The sequence below is a fragment of the Hippocampus comes genome, unplaced genomic scaffold (genome assembly GCF_001891065.2).
Source record: "Hippocampus comes isolate QL1 unplaced genomic scaffold, H_comes_QL1_v1.1 scaffold112, whole genome shotgun sequence".
In the NCBI taxonomy this organism is placed as follows: domain Eukaryota; kingdom Metazoa; phylum Chordata; class Actinopteri; order Syngnathiformes; family Syngnathidae; genus Hippocampus; species Hippocampus comes.
Genome location: NW_017805841.1, coordinates 317,932 through 335,529, shown reverse-complemented (window position 1 = coordinate 335,529; position 17,598 = coordinate 317,932). Strand labels below are relative to the sequence as shown.

Sequence of the window (17,598 nt, the reverse complement as noted above, 5' to 3'; positions counted from 1 at the left end):
CTTTGAGATACGAGTGACTGAATTCATGAGTTTTGGGAAATACGAGCCAGACAGTTTTTTTTTTTGCTTTGACTTGTGAGTCCAAATTTGAGATACGAGCGCTGTATGGTGGCGGTAAACTCAAATTAACAATTCTTTTAAAAAAGCTTGAAGCTGTGGAATGCCACTTCCAGTTTAAGCTTTCTGCCAAACGGAAGTTTAAGCTCTGAGAATTAGACATTGTGTATTTAAAACAAGCATGTCGCGGTTCAGCTGTTAGCTTAATGCTATGCTAACATGTAATGGTAAACGCACAATAGTTTTAGACATTTATTGTAATGGTATTCACTTATTTATTCTTTATCCACTGCGAGGAGCTGAGACATCAATACTGTACCCACATCCGTGTACTATTTGTCTTATACTGCCCCCAAATGGCCGAGGTGAACAGCAACACAATTATCATTCGATTGATGCAAAGTGCAACAAAAAATGTTTTCTTCTTTTTCACGTTACTTAATTGTGTAATTCGTGAATGTTTATTTAAAAATATTAAAAAATTAAATCAAGTGCAGTTTTCCCTACTAAAAAACAAACAAACAAAAAAAAACACATCTGAAAGCTGTTTTTTGGGGCGGATGAGGGGCTGGAATTCGTTCCGTTCATTTCAACGGGGAAAGATGAATTGAGATTTAAAGTGTTTTGAGTTACAAGCCTGGTCACAACCAAATTTGTCTCAAGTCACTTGACTTACGGCGGAGGTCTCAAACAAAACTCACACATTCAATTGGTTACTTAACCACACTATGTTTCATAAACTACCCGAGAAGAATGTCAAATTTGCCCTTGCGTTGCACCTGAATGTTCTTTTCGAATCACTTTCGCGTGATTCATCGTGCCGCTGTGGTCTTTAAATGTACGGGTCAATTTAGTTCCCGTTCTGCTTGGTTTACAGACCATTAAACCTGTTGTTTGACGAAGGTGAAAGGGTATCACATGATGATTTGTGGAACAATATAGAGATTGTCACACACTGAACAGGAAGCGCCAACCGATGGCGCGACGTGCTAACGTTCCCCTTTGCCTCAATGTATGCAAATACATCATCCCGCTACCGGCATATCACGCTCACTGACGTATTCTTACGAACATTATATTGTAATTATACGTCAATAAATATTGCTGTAATGTTAACACAGGTTGGAGGAGGGCATTTGCAGGGATGATATTTTGCAGCCTGCTACTACTACACCAAAGATCAATTTTAATGTGGCCCCCACATTTTTTGCCGTATTGTTGCCTTGGGCGTTTTTTTTTTTATTTTTTAAATCACTTGTAGCTCAAGCTTACGACGGATTGCATCAAAATGTAATTATAAAGTGATGCAAAGTGGAAGGAAACGCTATCCTACCCCCCCGGTCTCAGTTACCTGTATGTCTTTCAAAACACCTATGAAGAGAAAGTGTGCTGAGGCGAACAGCCAATTTGAAGAAAAACAGGAGACAGAATGTTTTGGTTTTGTTGATAATGGGGCCAGACCGACATATCTTGAATGCACACAGAAAGTTGCATGCTCAAGGAAACTGAGGTCATTACTCAGCTCGACATGCTGAGGAAGTATGCCAAGTACCCGGAAAATGAGAGAGCGGACCAAACTATATTTGGTGTATTTTTATATTTAAAGGTCCTCTGGACTTAAAAAAATAAAACAAATAGAACAGTTAAAATCACAGCCGCCCCGCCCCCAATGCAGTCACAACTTTGCATGTGCAGTATAAGTCTGATGTATGACATATTTTTGTTTTTAACATGAAGCTTGAAAACTAGCCTGCACTAAAACATTTGAATCTGAGTGATATTAGCTCAGCGTATCACAACAGGATGTCCGACCATCAAGCGGCCACTTATCACAAGCTGTCACCTTTGCAAACAGTCCACATAATATACTGTATGTTGGCGCTAATGGGCACGGATCATCATAGGTCAACACTGCCAGTGATTAATACGCATGCATGTTTTTGGAATGTGGGAGGAAACCGGAGTACCCGGAGGAAACCCACGCAGGCCCGGGGAGAACATGCAAACTCGACACAGGGAGGCCCAAGCTGGCTGCACTGTGAGGTCGACGTGCTAACCACTGAACCACCGGGCCGCCCATCCGGAATAATATAATTTGTATTTATATGACATGCACTCGAACTATTTATTACCCCTTTCATGCACCCTGTAACCTGATCACATGATAAGATGTCCACTGTAGTAACCGCTGTCTCCGAAAGGGTTAAATATGTTTCGAAGCGTTTTTTTTTTTTCCTTGCTTGTGCAGGTTCACGCTGAAGATGCAAACTTCAACTGCCTCACCCGAAAGCAACACATCATCACCTCCCAGCATCACCAAATCCAAAGAACAAATCCTCATCCAGAGTGAGAGCCTTCCCATGATGCATTTCAGTATATCCACATCATACCACTCAAATCACAATTGGTTGTTTTTCCTCCCAGGTTCTGGTGCTATGATCGCTGTCATCGTCATCGGTATTATTATCATCCTCACTATTCTTCTATTCATCCTAAAGACGTACAACAAGTAAGGCCGCATTCCTTTACAATGTCGCATAGCAACTATAGGGAATAAACACACACACACTTTATCACTTTTGACTTCCTATGAGGTCCCGGCTGTGTTGTACGCAAATACTGTATATGCAACCAGGTCAGCATGTCCCCTGTCACGTTGTTTGCGTTGTGTGTTAGCATTGAGCTAGCACTTTTTCATACAACAAAGTTAATGTGGTGTGAATAAGTAAAAAAGGTGTAATTCTCTTTTTTTTTTTTCATTTTTACTTTTAAGTAAACTTCAAGTGGGAGTGGTAATAAACACATTGAAGCAAGTGCTTGGCCTGAAATTTTTGGTCCTACCTCAAGAGAAAAAAAAAATCATTTGAACAACAGCTCATATGGCTAAAATTTTGAAAATTGGGTCAGTCAACACCAGAGTTGTAATAGGTTTGTATTTTTTAATATACTGTAGTACGTTTTTAATTTAGTTTGGACTTTTGTTTTGAGTTTAGGGTTTTTTGTTTTTATTTTTTTCGCAAACGCATTGTTTTAGTTTAGTTTATATTAGCTTTAGTATTAGTTTGAGTTTTCTTTCCGTATATGCAGTATTTGTGGAGTGTGTGGAAATTGTAGAACTCGAAGAAAGCGACAATTTCTCACGTGCGCAGTCACTACAAGTGTAAGTTTAAAAAAGGTCACTAAGTACTTCTCTACGGACATAGAGGAAAGTTAACCCCGAAGGCTCTTGTATGATCATTGACAAAGACAAAAACAAAGGACATGTCTGCTATAATTATAGCTAGTTTTATAAATCTAAGATGCCATTTCAGTTAGTTCTCATTTTTTCGAAAGCATTTTCGTTTTGATTATGTTTTGCTGACGAAAATGTTTTTCAATTTTTGTTTTAGTAATTTACTTAGTTTTCGTTAACTCCAATAACCTTGCTCGGCACTCAAAACTTGATGTACCACTGTTGGTAAAAAAAAGATTTTGTCTTCATGTGGAAATGTTGCCCTTAATTTCCGTTTTCTCTGAGATCAGGCGAACCCACGCATCCCGACTTCTGGGGTCCAGCGGGGTCTCCAAACCTCATAAGAAGGCGTCCCAGTCTGCGGCTCCAATCATGCCCATGGCCACCATCGGAGTCAGCTCGTCGAACCTCAGCTCGTCGCCGTCGCTGAGAGCAGAACCGAGCTCTCTGCATCCCATAGAAGAGTTCAGCACGGCCAGTGGATCCACGGCGGTTACCATCCATGACACGTCATTAAACACGTAACATCCGCTCAAAAGACTGACGCGCCTGTCTTTATAGACTGAATCCTGTGTGGAAACATGACTTTCTTGTTATGGTTAATCCGAGACTAAATGTGAACAAAAAGACACCACAAAAGGGCTTCAGGAAGGATGTGAAGTGAGGCTGCTTTTTGTATCAATAGTCAGTGTTTGCACTACCAGTCCTTGGTTGGTCTTAATTGTGTACATTTATTCAGTACAGCTGAGTATCACATTTAGAAGACACCCAACCACTATGAAATAAAAAAGGATTAATCATTCCTGGTTGCCAGTATGACACGTTTTTAGCTCAGATTTATACTTTATTTTTAGCCCCCCCCCACCCACACATTTTCTTGGTTTATTTGTAAAACAAACCAGTTTTGCACTTTACTTTTCATTGTTCTTCATATTTGTATCTTTTTTTTATCTTTAGATCGCATTGGAATTGAATAAAACTGGATTTTCAGGCATTCAGTTACGATGCAAATGCAAGTCTGAATGTTTCTTTTTTTTGGTCTCTACTGATTGATTGGACCAGTTCTGGATGTAGTCATTTGGCTAAAGAAAGCTGAGACAGGTTGCACCTACCAGCCACCCTCAACAGGATAAGCGGTATGAGCAGTGATTCCCATTCAGAGAAAATGATTATTTACAAGCAATATTGGATCTCGCCATCAATCTCAGTGACGTATATTGACGGGGAGAACAATTAAATGCTCCTCCACTAGATGGCAGAAGGTACGAAATTAACCTGTGTACAGTACAGTATCCACTTGTTAAAGTGCATAAAACAGAATAATTATAACTTTGTGTTCAAATAAACATACCTAGATTTGCTGGAAAAAAAGAGAGTAAACGTGCAAGTAATTAACAGAAATCATCATTACAGTTAATTTGAGCCAATCTATTATTTCAGAAGTGTATATCAAACTGTTAAAAACATTTTAGATAATTTTTGGGGTAATATATTTTAATTTAATCATTATTTTAAAAACTATGTTAAAAAACGGAATTGAGACAAATTTCCAACTGTCATTAAAAAAACAGACACGGCATGGGTGGGAAAAAAAATCTGATTTGGGTCGCCTTTAGCTTTACTGAACGAAGCCAACAGCATTGAACGATGGGAGAGAAATGTACTGTCGTGTTATTCTGCCCATCTTTGACCAATAATGCTGAGAATCACCTCTACAGGGGAATATAAAAGAAGTGCAATGTTAAGCAACTCAATAAACTAAAAAAAATTGAGGACTTGACTCTTGAATCTGGTGTTGGTTAATTCAACAAGGCACTTTGGGCAAAAAAAAAAAAAGCACAGAATTTGGTTTTGGCGTAAAGTACTTCGAACAGTTCTTTTCTTGTAAAGAAGTTTATCCGACAATTTCAAAGCGGTCTTGAACGCAACACGTCAGCAGTCTGTGACGTTGTTATGATGGTGACTCCAGGTAAGTCGCTAACTCATTGTATCTTTCCAACAGTCTCAACGCTTATATAAGCCGAGTTATGCGTGTGTATTTTCTCAGTTTTAATGAAACTAATACGATCGTGTTTGGCGTCATTGAACTGATTACAACGTAACTATCCGACAGATTTCCTTGTAGCCCACATGCTAAGGAAGTTACACCGGAACTCATCATTTTATGTCTCTAGTGACAAACATTTGCATATTCAAATAACCTAAACTATGCTGCTCAATAGTGGAAGTGCTGAGTCTCCTGCTGGTGTCCGTGTTATGGGGATGCACCAACCCTTTCCTGAAAAAAGGCACTGAAGGTATCGAACATGTGTCCAAGTCCAGCAAAGTGGCTCAGTTTCTTGCTGAGCTCAAGTTTCTCTTCCTTAATCTCAAGGTAAACATAGCACATTTCACTTATTTTGCATTCGCTCATTTTCTCAAATGTTGTAAACATAAAATGGATGCCCTTCATTCTCTATTCTATATCCATCCTCAGTATCTCATCCCGTTTGTCCTGAACCAAAGTGGCTCTTTAGTGTACTATTACACACTTTCCACCACAGGTGAGACATTAAACCGTAGATCCCAGGTGTCAAAGTCAATGTCCATTTTCTAGATTCAACTAATTTTGCAAGAATAAAGGGAGGTTTCAAAGGTCTCGCAGTTTTTCGACAAAAGTCTATATATTTTCGAGATTTCTGTCGGAATTGAATAACTGTAAGTGTTTTGGGAAAAAAAAGTATTTTAATGAGGAAAAAAAGTTTGCCTAATTTCATAATCGAGTGATTTGTATTTTTATTTTTACGTGAATGAAGTTTACATGTTTGAGAAAAATGTCACATACATGTACCTAAATTGGAAATTCACATGAATAGAGTCCGATTTTTCATAAAAACAAGTTGCAGGTTAAGATAAGATGTATGGTTTCAAAATTTTTTTTAAAAAGTTGCAGGTTAAGATAAGATGTATGGTTTCAAAATTAAAAAAAACTTTTTGATATTTTTAGATTAAAGTGGAAAAAGTCGCATATTGTTAAAAAATTGTCACTTAATGGGAATAAAGTCGTATTATTTTGAGACATTTTTACCGACTAATTGCCTTTATTTAATTTTTGACGAAAACAACCCTTCATCGTCTTTTTGGCGGTCTTTTCATTATTGTCATTCATTTTATCATGCAGACTTGTCATTGGCTGTCCCCGTGTCCAACTCTCTCACCTTCCTTTGGACTCTGCTCACTGGCAAGTTGCTGTGCGAGGATTTTGGAGGCAAACGTGAGTTCAGTCCGATCGTGCTAGTTTGCCTTTACAAAAGAAAAAAAAAAAAAAAGAAAGCCAACTTCATCAGCCTTGTTCAAATGTTCTCTTTAGTTTTGAAACCTTTATATGTCCGTGTCTTTTCAGAAGCTGTTGCCGGAATGTTACTCACTATGGTCGGGGTCACTTTGTGTATCGTAAGCTCCGTAGATGACGCGGGCACTCAGGCTCAGGCCCAATGACCTTCCGGTGAGCATAAACGCGCTCGGAAGATCATCTTCGCTAAACATGGCCGAAATTCGTTGCATTTGTAGGTGTTCCACCTTGGTACACCCAACCATTCAATCACAAATGATCGAAGTGGCGGAAGTCAGAAAAGAATTGTATTTTTGTCAGAAAATCAAAAGTATATTATTTATTGTGTTAGTGTCTCTTTAATTGAGGGTAAATGTTTTTTATCCAATGTATTTTCCGAGTTACGAAAAATGGCGTAAAATCCCCTAAAATAGTGAAAAATTGTCGTGTTTGTGTTTTTGGTTGTCTGTTTTTTGCTACTTTCTGGTTATGGAAAAATTATGTAAACTCTTAAAATGAGCCGTCGGAAATCCACCTTCGGGCAGTTTCTCTTCAACCAAATTATTTTTGTTCACCCTGCAGTGTTTTTTCCCTGAGCCCAAAATGAAACCAACAAATGCTGTTTGAAACAATACTTTTCCTCTTCCTGCTTGGCAGAGGTAATAAAATCCAGAATGATGTGATCAAAACTGTCAGACGTGAAAAAGTGTATTGCTGTGTGTAATATTGTGTAGCTGTATCCAAACAAATCTCACCAAAAAAGATACACTTTTAATTGAATACTTTTAATTCGTCTTTTTGGAAATAATTTTCATTGCATGAACTAAAATGTACATATCATGAAGCATTGGTTCTACTTTTTTTTAATGGGCATTTACCTCCCAAAAACAATAATTAATGACATTACCAGGCTCTTTTTTTTTTTTTTGGAATACAGTTTTGATAAAAGCAAATAAAGAGAGTGGTTATGATGGTTGCTCGATTTGGCCTTCTCCCTGGTTGTGCTTCTGTGCTCTTTTCTCCTGTAAAAAAACAAAACAAAAAAAAACCCACACACACACACAAAAGTAGATGTGATATTGAACCCTGATATCATATATAGCAGTGCATATCAAACATTTTACACCAAGTACCACCAAAGAGTAAAAATTATAAAATATAAACATCATACTGCAAGTCATCGTCACAATATGCTCAACTGTACTCAAACAGTGATTCCTTGGCGTACCACTAGAGGGCGCTTCGTGGCGCACGTAGTTTATGCGGTTCCACTTGCCTGTTCATCTTGATGCTCCAAAGTATATCCCTGAATTTCTCCGTGACAGTTGGGGGTGTTCAGGGTCATTCTGTTGAGCTCAGGCTCCTTTAAATCAAGAGACTCAGGTTAGAAGACCCGCAACACAAGAAGTTAGACCCCCAAAAGCGTGCGATGTGTGCGTACCAGGTTTTCACTGCTCAACTCCTCTTTTGTGCTTTGTATTGCCGCCGTCTTTTCCGCGTCATCTTGCTCAGGTGGCGGCAACTATAAATGTAACATTTTTAAGAGTCCTTTCAATGCAAAAGCAGAACTTTTTCATAGAATGCTTGCGTTTATAATCATGTAAACCTTCAGCGTGCCATTCAGAGCGTCATATGTGATGTTCAGCTCCTCATCCTCCACTATTTCTGCCACTCTCTTAGGATGAAAGACACATTAACGGTTTCAAAAAAAAAAAATAGCTGTACAATTCACTTTATCTGATAAGTACCAATAAATGAGCTGTGTCAATAATTGCGACTGGACCACACACATGGATTTGCCATCGTGAATGTTAGGTTTAACATTTTCCAAACAGATGAGGACAAACAATCGATAGAAACTTTTGACAATGGGGCATTTGCTACATAAATGGAAGAAAAATGACAATTACCCCCCCAAAAAAACAAAAATAAAACAGGAGTAAATGTATTCTTAAATTAAGACTCCTGACGTTATTTAACGGTCAAATTTTGGCCTAAAGCTCCGATGGGATTGTCCAGGTGTACCCAATACTGTATTGTGACCAAATCAAGTGGCTTATATATAGGAAACCTGATCAACGGGAAGCTCTGTCGCTGTATTCTCGTCCTCCTGCACCTCCTTGGCTCCTCTGACCTCCTCCCTCCTCCTCCTGCGCGCTCCCGGCTTGAAGACGCCGCGATAGACTTAAGCAAAACCTGCTTCGGGGGAGCAGCTTCATAACCCGTCGATTTCACCCTCCGCTCGTCTGACTGATAGAAACAGTGTGTTGGGCTTTGACAAAAATGTCTCGTCTCACATTTCACGAAAGGATCTTAATGATTCCCTTCGAGATTTGGGGAGAAATATTCTGTGAACTGATGAGACAAAAGTAAATATTTTTGCAAGATGCGTGTCTCGTTATACGGGGCGTAAAAATAGGACGGCATTTGATTAAAAAAAGGAAAAAAAATACACTAAATGCCAAGAGTCAAAACAGTGGTGGCATAATTTGGGGCTTACTGTGATTCCCTTCGAGATTTGGGGAGAAATATTCTGTGGACTGATGAGACAAAAGTAAATATATATATGGGGTGTAAAAATAAGATGGCATTTGATTAAAAAAAGCTAAAAAAAATACACTAAATGTCAACAGTCAAAACAGTAGTGGCATAATTTGGGGCTTACTACTCATTCAGGACCTGGACGACTTGCAACTATTGATTCAGAAAATCCTGCATCCCTACTATATTTATATACGGTGTATATGGTTTTACCTCTGGAGAGTTGAGCAGAGCAGAGTCACTACATTGGTCTTCTGGACCGCTTCCTTCCTTCCTGTTCTACAACAAAAATATTTTTTAAAAATTCGGACGGATTAACAGCGACTTCCATCCACATCGCACAAAGTGGGCCAGTCTCTCAATGACTGCTGGGCCACTTTTTCTCCCCAGTCCGCCCTTGCTGACTAAATTACAGTGTACCAAAGTGTGATTTTTTTTTTTCTCTCAGTATCATCCTGTAAAAAGAAATTGGCAAAAAATGTGAGGTGTGCTCTGACTTTTGTGAGCCACTGTACGTTATGGCGGATGAAATCCTTCTTGTAAGTGTCCTAACATTTTCATTCTTTTATGACAAACTAGTCAGTGGTGTGCATGATATACTGTTTGCCCTCCACAATGAAGTCCCGCTTGTGTTTCTATGTTTTGGGGAAAACAAGAGTTGTCTGCTGCTTGGGTTGTCAGCGCATCAAATTGATATTTACCACGTTTCTCCTCAACGCCCGTCGTCTTCCTGGGTAATACCTATAAATAGGCAAAGTCAATGTTAATCGAAGGAATCAGTGTGTAGTAAAAGACCCAAATATTTCATTCACGGCATTCGGCTTGCAAAATTCAGTGGATTTTTTTGAGTCGCAAACGTTAATGGAAATGACCAAGGAAACAACAGGCGGTTTTGAGTTTGGCTTTTTAATAGGAAACTTGATATAGTTGAGACAATATTGTTTGTCTAAGTATAGAGGGGAAAATGATTCATCGACAACGTTGGCTTTTTAATAGGAAACTTGATATAGTTGAGACGATATTGTTTGTCTAAGTATAACACTAGAGGTAAAAATGATTCATTGACAACAAATCGATTATCAAAATTAATCAAGACATTCAACCTTGTTTCATTTAAAATTGTCCGAATCCACGGAATTTCTGCATCTCAGCCATAAATATTCTCAGAAGCTACTTGGCCCAAGCCTTGCAAGCGAGCTTCCACTCTGACAACATTTGACAGCAGGGACCAGGGCTTGATTTTTCACAATTCTAAAGCCTTGATTGATATACCTCTCTGTGGTTTTAGAGACTAGCAGCTCCACGTACGGAAGCTTCTTGAACTTCTCGGTTCCCACGGCAACGTAGCAGCATCCGGTCTCGAGCTCCCCCGCCGAGGTCACTGTGGCCCCGTCCACAGAACACAACCTGACAGTCACAATCGGTCCAGTCAATCCTATTTTTTGTCTGCGTGTTATTTTTTTTTAATTTTTATTTTTTAACTGACCTCCGCACGGCGCCAGTCCGTAAGCTGACCTTGTCCGTGACCAGGCTGAGGATCTGCTCCAGGTCCCGCTGCATACTGCGAGGTATGATGAATCGGAAGGGTGGACACAAGATGTCCCCATTGCGGAAAACGCTGAAATATGACATAAATTCGTCACGCAAATGCGTCGAGTTAAACGTGTGTGATCGGACGAGTTTTGTCTTACTGTATAATACAGGGCACTGGAACAAACTTCTTCCATTTGGCTGACACATTAGGCCTCGGGATTATTTTTGCCTGCGGGAGACATGCCGATAAATGAGCCGTATTTCCATCGAGCACAAGTTTGATCCATAATTGTGAATCTCTTACATAATTTTATGTGAATCTGTTGTCAAAAGGCAGCATGGTAGTCTCGTGCAGTGTTTCGCAAACATTTTAGATCAATTTTCCACATGAGAAAAAACACTTTTCTCGATACAAGCCGTCATCCAACCAATTTTTATCTTTGCCCATCTATATTACATAAGAACAAGTGATTAACTAGAAAGCGGACAGATAAAGGCATGTTAAGCATTCATTAAATGAAGTCATTGGGTTTGCAATTGTGACCTTTACTATGCTCGTGAGGGAAAACAAAGCGGCCGTTTGGACTTGCCTGGACATGCACTGATTAATCCACTGTCCATATACTGTTAAGCTTAACTTTCACATGATGCCACATTTGCCGCAGTGCTCCACAGCAACCACGACACCAGGCATGCGAGCGCTCCGCAATGCACATAGTCGACATGATGGGTGCACGCGGGGCGCATGTCCAAGGCACACACAGTTACTCTCTTTCAATTCTGTCCGAAGAAGAAATGGCGCCGTTGGAGTGAGAACAAAGCCACTCGTTCGCTGGGCATCGAACAAGTTGAGTCCCGAATCCACAAATTCGTTTTTTATCCTTAGTGCAGGATTAATCAACAATCAAAACATGTATGAGACGTTTGGTCTATTTTTATCCGAGTTGGCTTGGTAGGAGGTCCACTGGTGCATTCCTGGGGTTGGATTTGGATAAATAAGTCATTGACTGAGCAGCAGAAAGACGAGCCGGCCTACCTGTGTGTCTTCACGAGCTGCCGGCTGCTTTTTCACACCGGTGTTGACGTAGCTGCATCATGAGAGCACACACATTAAAAAAAAAAAAAAAAAAAAAAAAAAGTCTTCCATACAAATGAGCACAAGTCCTAAAAGTACTCAGTTAAAAAAAAAACTGCTCTGCCCTAAGAGCTCAGGTGACTGACGTCACATGACCAAACGTGAGCAGGTGAGCCATGACAGTCATTATCTGAGCTCTGAGGCACTGTGATGTCATTTTCCGTCGACAGCAAGTGGCAGTAGAGGACAAATTGGATGCCGCCCGCAGATAGATAAAAACGAGTCTTTTCTTCTGCTTAATTCTTATTCCACAAATGTTAATCTGTGTTTCGACTAGTGGGGTGGCATAGAACATATTATTGTAAAGAACATTTTTGACTTGACTTCACCTTCGTTTCTTTATGTTGTTGCTATTCTTCCCCCCCCTCAAAAAATCAATATCTCAAACGCAATTGGCTTGCTCTATTTCCCTCTTTTCTTTTTGACATCGTGTTGTCATCAGTGTAGGTAGAGAAAGCTAACAAGCCTCTTTCAACAAAGTAAGGAGTAGAAAGTACGGATGTCTTTTTTTTTTCCAAAGTCAAAGTGAGAACTTTTCAAAAAAAAAAAAACTACTCAAGTACAGTAACAAAGTATTTGTACTTCCAGCCTCGCCTAAGCAGAATACAAAAGGCTGGCCGGTGCTTACTCCAGTTTCTTGAACTTCTCAAAACCGGCGGCGACATATTGGGCCCCCGTCCGCAAGTCCTGGAGGTCGGCGACCTTGTGGCCCTGCCTGGGAGTGTACAGGGTCCTGACGGCCAGCGGGGCCCCGATATTATAGGTCACCTCATTGAGGAAGGCCTCCATGGTGGACACCTGCCGTTGGTTGATCACGAACCGGCGGCCGCTAAAGAAGGGGTCTCCGTTCCTGTACACTACCACGCTTTTCACTGGGGGTAGCGCTGTGGTGGCGGCCATTTCGGCGCTCTCTGCTACCACACACACACACACACACACACACACACACACACGCGCACACAAAAGCTAATGAGATGTTCAACAAAAAGTACCCTGTTTTCCCCATTCAAAACTCAGTGTTCGTCTTATTTCATAACAGGAAGTACTATTTTCCACACTCCACACTTTTCACAATAAAATGTCCCAATTACATATTTACCACCACATTTGCTGACCGTTTCAAAACCATTTCAACTTTAAAATATTCAACTCATTCGGCACATCTTAGGAACTATTCCGAATCCCCAAATCCCCCAGATTTCAAAATAAAATTCCGAAATGTGATATATTTAACACCTCCTTCCATATTAATAAGTTAACTCTCACCATTCCAAGTCTCACATTCTATATTTCAATTTTATTTCTCCAGCATTTTGGTTCATGTTTTTCACCAATCACACCAACCTCTTTCATTAAAGTGCAGTTCTGTACCCAAAAACTTGATTAGTATTATTATTCCGCCAATTTTAACTGTTTTACTCCTTCTGCATTTCTCCACTGATTCAAACCCCTCCAATTCCAAAAAGGAAGGACATTGCTTTCCACATTCCACCAAAATAACCACCTTTGACATTTTCATGTTTTCCACACGCACAAAAAACAGTCCAGTGAAGGGGTCCATCAACAAAAAAAAAAGTTCCCCATCTTTCTCACTCCAAAAATCAGTTTCCCTTCCCTCACCGGCAACCACACATTTTTCACACTAAAATCCCCCAAATAAAACCGAGTTCATTTATGTACCGCCTCCTTCAGATTATTAATTGATTCAAACCATCCTGAGTCTGACATTCATGGTTTCATCATTTCCACTTTATTTTTGCAGCATTTCAGTTGAGTGTCAGATTTTTGGCACTCTCATCCTGCATCCCAAAACGCATTCCGCCAATGTGTTCTACTCCTTCCACATTTCTCCTCCAATTCGAACCATACCAATTTCAAAATATTCACCTCATTCTGGACATGTTTGACATTGCCTTCCCAAGATGCCACATTTTCCACACCCACCCACACAAAAACAAAAAACAAAAACAAAACTTGAAAGTGAATAAGACATTTAATCCAAAAAAAAAAAAAAATTAAATTGTCAATCTGTTCTAATTCCAAATTCAAACCATTCAGCAAAAACAATTTTCAAACATTCCCCAAAGTCCACATTTTTTGCAACGAAATTTTACATATTTAGTACCCCAACTTTCCAGATTTCTTGACCCATTTCAACCATTCCAACTTCAAACTGTTTCGCTCATTCGGGCCATACACACACTATTCATCACATCCCCCATATTTCCACAGCCGTTCAGTTTCATAGTCAGCTCTTCAGCACTCAACACACAATTTCAACAGAAATGACAATCTCCAGTCAAATGTAGGCATTCGTGAACACACACTCTGCAGATACACACCACAAACTGAAGATAGAGATGAATCCCCCCTGTGTGGCAGTGGTGGTGGTGGCACACTGGCCACGTTCTTCTGCTCCACACACAAGAACCGACAGCCTTGTGTATTTCCTGGTTGCTATGACAGCGCGGACAGCAGTGAATGGCTTCGTGGGTCAAACCACCGGCAGCAACCACAACAAAAGGGACAGAGTGGGAGGGGGCGGGAGGTTGATACCGTATGATAACATTTGCGCATATTTTTTTTCAATGCACCAATATTGTAATAGGTGTGTGACTGAAGTGGTTTCAAAACACTTCAATACTGGACATAACACTTATGAATGGCTTATGAATGTCCTGATAGTAATTGTACATCAAAATGTATGAACCTGACATTAACCCTTTGAGGGACAGCGGTTACTATAGTGGACAGCTTTTCGTGTTATCTGATTCCAGGGTGCATGAAGAGCCAATCCGTCTAAACCAATTAGTCCACCAGGGGGCGTCCGTTGAGGAGCGGGTACTGTCATTTTCTGCTCCGTTTTGGTTTTCGGCACCAGCTGGAGTGGAGGGCGTGCCTCTTCAGTGGTGCACCTGTTTCTCGTTACCAATCAAGGCCTGCCATATATTTAAGGACTGCCAAGCTGCCTTGTCATTGTCAGATTATTGACCTTGCTTGCTGTTTGCTCACGAGAAGATTTCTCGATGCCTCGTTCATGTTTATGGCCGCTCTCGTTTTGATAGTTTTCTTGTTTCCTAAGTATTTTTTCAATTTCTTGTTGTTTCTGGATTCTCATTTTGTGTTGGGTATTTTTGGGGATCAAAAATTCCTTGCCGTTTGCAGTGGGATTTTTTTTTTGTTCATAGTGGCTTTTCCTGGTTTTGTGTTGCCAGCGCTTTCTGTTTATGCTTTGTCTGTCCTTTGTTTTTGTGGAAATATTTTTGTACCGTCCTTTGTCTGAATCTACATTTGTGGGGTCCCCTTACTATCTTGTCCATTTTCAGATCGTCTCAAATAAAACAGGAGTATGTGACAACAACATCAGTAATAAGACAAAATGAAGCACCATAGTAAGAAAATATGTTTATTCATGTTTTACATTAACATATAAAATACAAAATGTACAATTCAGCCATTTCGTTTAAGAAAACGGAGGCAATTTGTTGACAGTAAATTGATGCACACATTTGCACAGCAAGGTCCACTTCAATACATGCTCAGTTTGTCCTTGAGAGACAAGTACTGCAGAGGAGAGAAAGACAGGAACACAATTCAAAATTAGTGTCCTCCTCGCGGGTATAGATGAACAAAGATACATGATTTGCAGTTTATAAAATAACTTTCATACCATTTACAAAGTTGAAATTTGCCCCTGGCAGTGATGACTTCCAAAAGTGGAAAATTCATTTTGAAATGAATAAATATCTACAATCCGCCATCTTCCCGGCAAAGAATTGTGCGTATTGTACTGTACAACAGCAAGTACAAACTGACCCTCGTGTGGGGAAAAAAAAAAAAAAAGGCCGCTGGTGGTCATTAAATAACGCGGCTGATTCACTGAGGTGCCATAAATATCACCGTAGTATATCTTGAGCGTCGACCCTGTGGTGGAGCGCCAGTGCGGATTAAATGAAGGGAAATACTGTACTATACCAGCGACTCACCTTTTTCCTGCTGTCGATGGCCTGCTGCAGCCACAGCAGCTCCATGGTCAGGGCGTCTCTATGGCATCGCAGGGACTTGGGATCAGCGGGCACCTCCTGGGCCGAGCGGTACCGCGGCCGACCTGGAGAAGACACATTATTTATGCATTGATGTATCGAGATTTTAAAATCTACCGATCTATCATTTGCATTGCTTCTACTTAAGTACAAAGTGTGAGTCCTTTTGCCACTTCTGCATATGACAAAGGATTTACCTTGAAGAGGAAGGCTGTCCATACTACTCCAGATTGAGGTGGAGTCCAATGTGCTCTCCAGAACCTCATCAGAGCTCAAGTTCTGAACTGTCTCAAGAACGTGGCTGCTTTGTGAACACCCCCTAGCTTCTTGTTTTATTCCCAAGCTGTCTCTCTGCACTTCTGTGGTCCGTAGACGGTGACTTTCTCCTCTAAATTCCGACAATGGAGCCGCATCTCCTGCTGCTGGGTTCTGTGAGCAGGTGGTGGTATCTGATCCTGGATCTATCCTGCATAGGGGGCCATCCTGGTTAAAAAAAAAATGGCTTGAGAAAGGCGCCAAGGTAAATCAATTTTTATTACAGGTACAGAGACTTGCCGTGTCTGTGAAATGGGGGATGGGAATGATGGCATCCCTCCACCCCAAGTGGGCCAAAGTGCCATCTATCTCTTTCACGACCTCCTCAAAGTCCGACCTTGCACGACGTAACTCCGCCCTCACCAGAAGGCCTCGTGCGTGAGCCTGCGGAGATGACATACAATAGGGGGTCTTCGAGTGGTAGACAGTGGTACCTTGAGATACGAGTTTAATTCATTTGATTCACTTGTGTCTTAAATCATTTTTCCTCATTGAAATGAGTGGAAATGCTAGTAATATGCTGCAGCCCCCCCCCCAAAAAAGTTGTTTTAATGACATAAAAAATACAATCAATCATATTGTACTTAATAAAAAAAATATATACATTAATAACAACTCAAGGGAATTACTAAGTACAGTTATATGACTGAGGGCTTTGTAAATGTGTTAACTTGCTAACTTGTCGGTTTTCAAATTGCAGAAGCTTCAACGGTTATACAGGCGTTCCCCATTAAATGTTAGCATTAACATTAAGATGACTAACTAGAGGCTATGGAATGTACTTGTTTTAAATACTCTCCGAGGTTGTATGTTTAGTTTGATGATAGAGATACATAAAACAGCTTGAAGCATCTTTTATGAAGCATTGTTCACGATTTGCCAGTCGGCCGAATGACGGCGCGGTGCCTATCTTGAAAAACTCGCAAATTAGGTCACGCGCATCTCAAGGCACCACTGTTCCTTGTTTTAAGGCTTAAAAACAAGTTAATGTCTTAAAACTCAAACCATGAACTAGCACTCAATGGTACATTTCGTTTTTAAAAGTGAGGCAAAATATTGCATTCTGAATAGAATTAATACTTTAAAAACACGGGAAGGGCTGTTAAAATGTTAAAGCTAAAGGCGAGTTCTTGTTTTAGCAAGACGAGGCGTTAAAATCGACCATAAGGACAGACACGAGGCTAATGCTAACAACAGCTAGCATTGTTCTCGGTTTTCCACAGCCGCTTTGCATACCCTAACCCAAAAAGAGTGCTATAATCGCCGCGATCGTAAAGAAGCTTTACCGCTTCACAGTATGCAAGCAGATAAATTAGCAACGAGGTTGTTACTTGCAAAAGAACGAGCGTGCTCTCCCAGTCAGCACTGTGCATCACTATGGTAACGTAATTCCCCAAAGAGAAGCGGGAGCTTGGCGTTTACTTCTGGTGTT

The 17,598-nt window shown here is 40.4% G+C and overlaps 4 protein-coding genes across 5 annotated transcripts in view; 2 read left to right on the top strand and 2 right to left on the bottom strand.

The window, feature by feature from the left end:
* Positions 1-4,301, top strand: part of ncmap (non-compact myelin associated protein) — a 5,349-nt gene extending 1,048 nt beyond the window's left edge. Inside the window, exons 2-4 of the mRNA XM_019888205.1 lie at positions 2,306-2,403; positions 2,482-2,566; positions 3,580-4,301. Of these exons, the coding sequence (XP_019743764.1) occupies positions 2,306-2,403; positions 2,482-2,566; positions 3,580-3,814 (418 nt within the window). The 3' untranslated portion in view covers positions 3,815-4,301. The remainder of the gene's footprint in view (positions 1-2,305; positions 2,404-2,481; positions 2,567-3,579) is intronic.
* Positions 4,302-5,163: 862 nt separating this feature from the next.
* tmem234 (transmembrane protein 234) lies at positions 5,164-7,379 on the top strand. Of its 2 annotated transcripts, none has more exons than XM_019888207.1 (5): positions 5,164-5,258; positions 5,512-5,663; positions 5,766-5,832; positions 6,450-6,542; positions 6,675-7,379. In XM_019888207.1, exons 1-5 carry the CDS (start codon positions 5,243-5,245, stop codon positions 6,764-6,766), a joined length of 420 nt encoding a protein of 139 aa, XP_019743766.1. In that variant the 5' UTR covers positions 5,164-5,242; the 3' UTR covers positions 6,767-7,379. The 2 variants fall into 2 exon arrangements, with proteins under 2 accessions (XP_019743766.1, XP_019743765.1); XM_019888206.1 differs by having other exon boundaries at positions 5,165-5,258; positions 6,672-7,379.
* A 21-nt stretch (positions 7,380-7,400) lies between these two features.
* Positions 7,401-14,879, bottom strand: dcdc2b (doublecortin domain containing 2B). Its single transcript, XM_019888199.1, is given in 13 exon segments — positions 7,401-7,621; positions 7,876-7,962; positions 8,041-8,121; positions 8,206-8,274; positions 8,671-8,778; positions 8,781-8,849; positions 9,354-9,419; positions 9,842-9,881; positions 10,413-10,547; positions 10,627-10,758; positions 10,832-10,902; positions 11,710-11,761; positions 12,437-14,879. Coding segments are annotated over 13 exon segments (1,239 nt in total). The 5' UTR covers positions 12,709-14,879; the 3' UTR covers positions 7,401-7,564.
* A 314-nt stretch (positions 14,880-15,193) lies between these two features.
* iqcc (IQ motif containing C) lies at positions 15,194-17,596 on the bottom strand. The gene is made up of 5 exons (XM_019888203.1): positions 17,498-17,596; positions 16,407-16,550; positions 16,049-16,334; positions 15,795-15,916; positions 15,194-15,372 (listed from the first exon to the last, which is right to left on the bottom strand). The coding sequence occupies exons 1-5, from the start codon at positions 17,537-17,539 to the stop codon at positions 15,337-15,339; spliced, it is 630 nt and encodes a 209-aa protein (XP_019743762.1). The 5' UTR covers positions 17,540-17,596; the 3' UTR covers positions 15,194-15,336.
* Between the last annotated feature and the right edge of the window lie 2 nt (positions 17,597-17,598).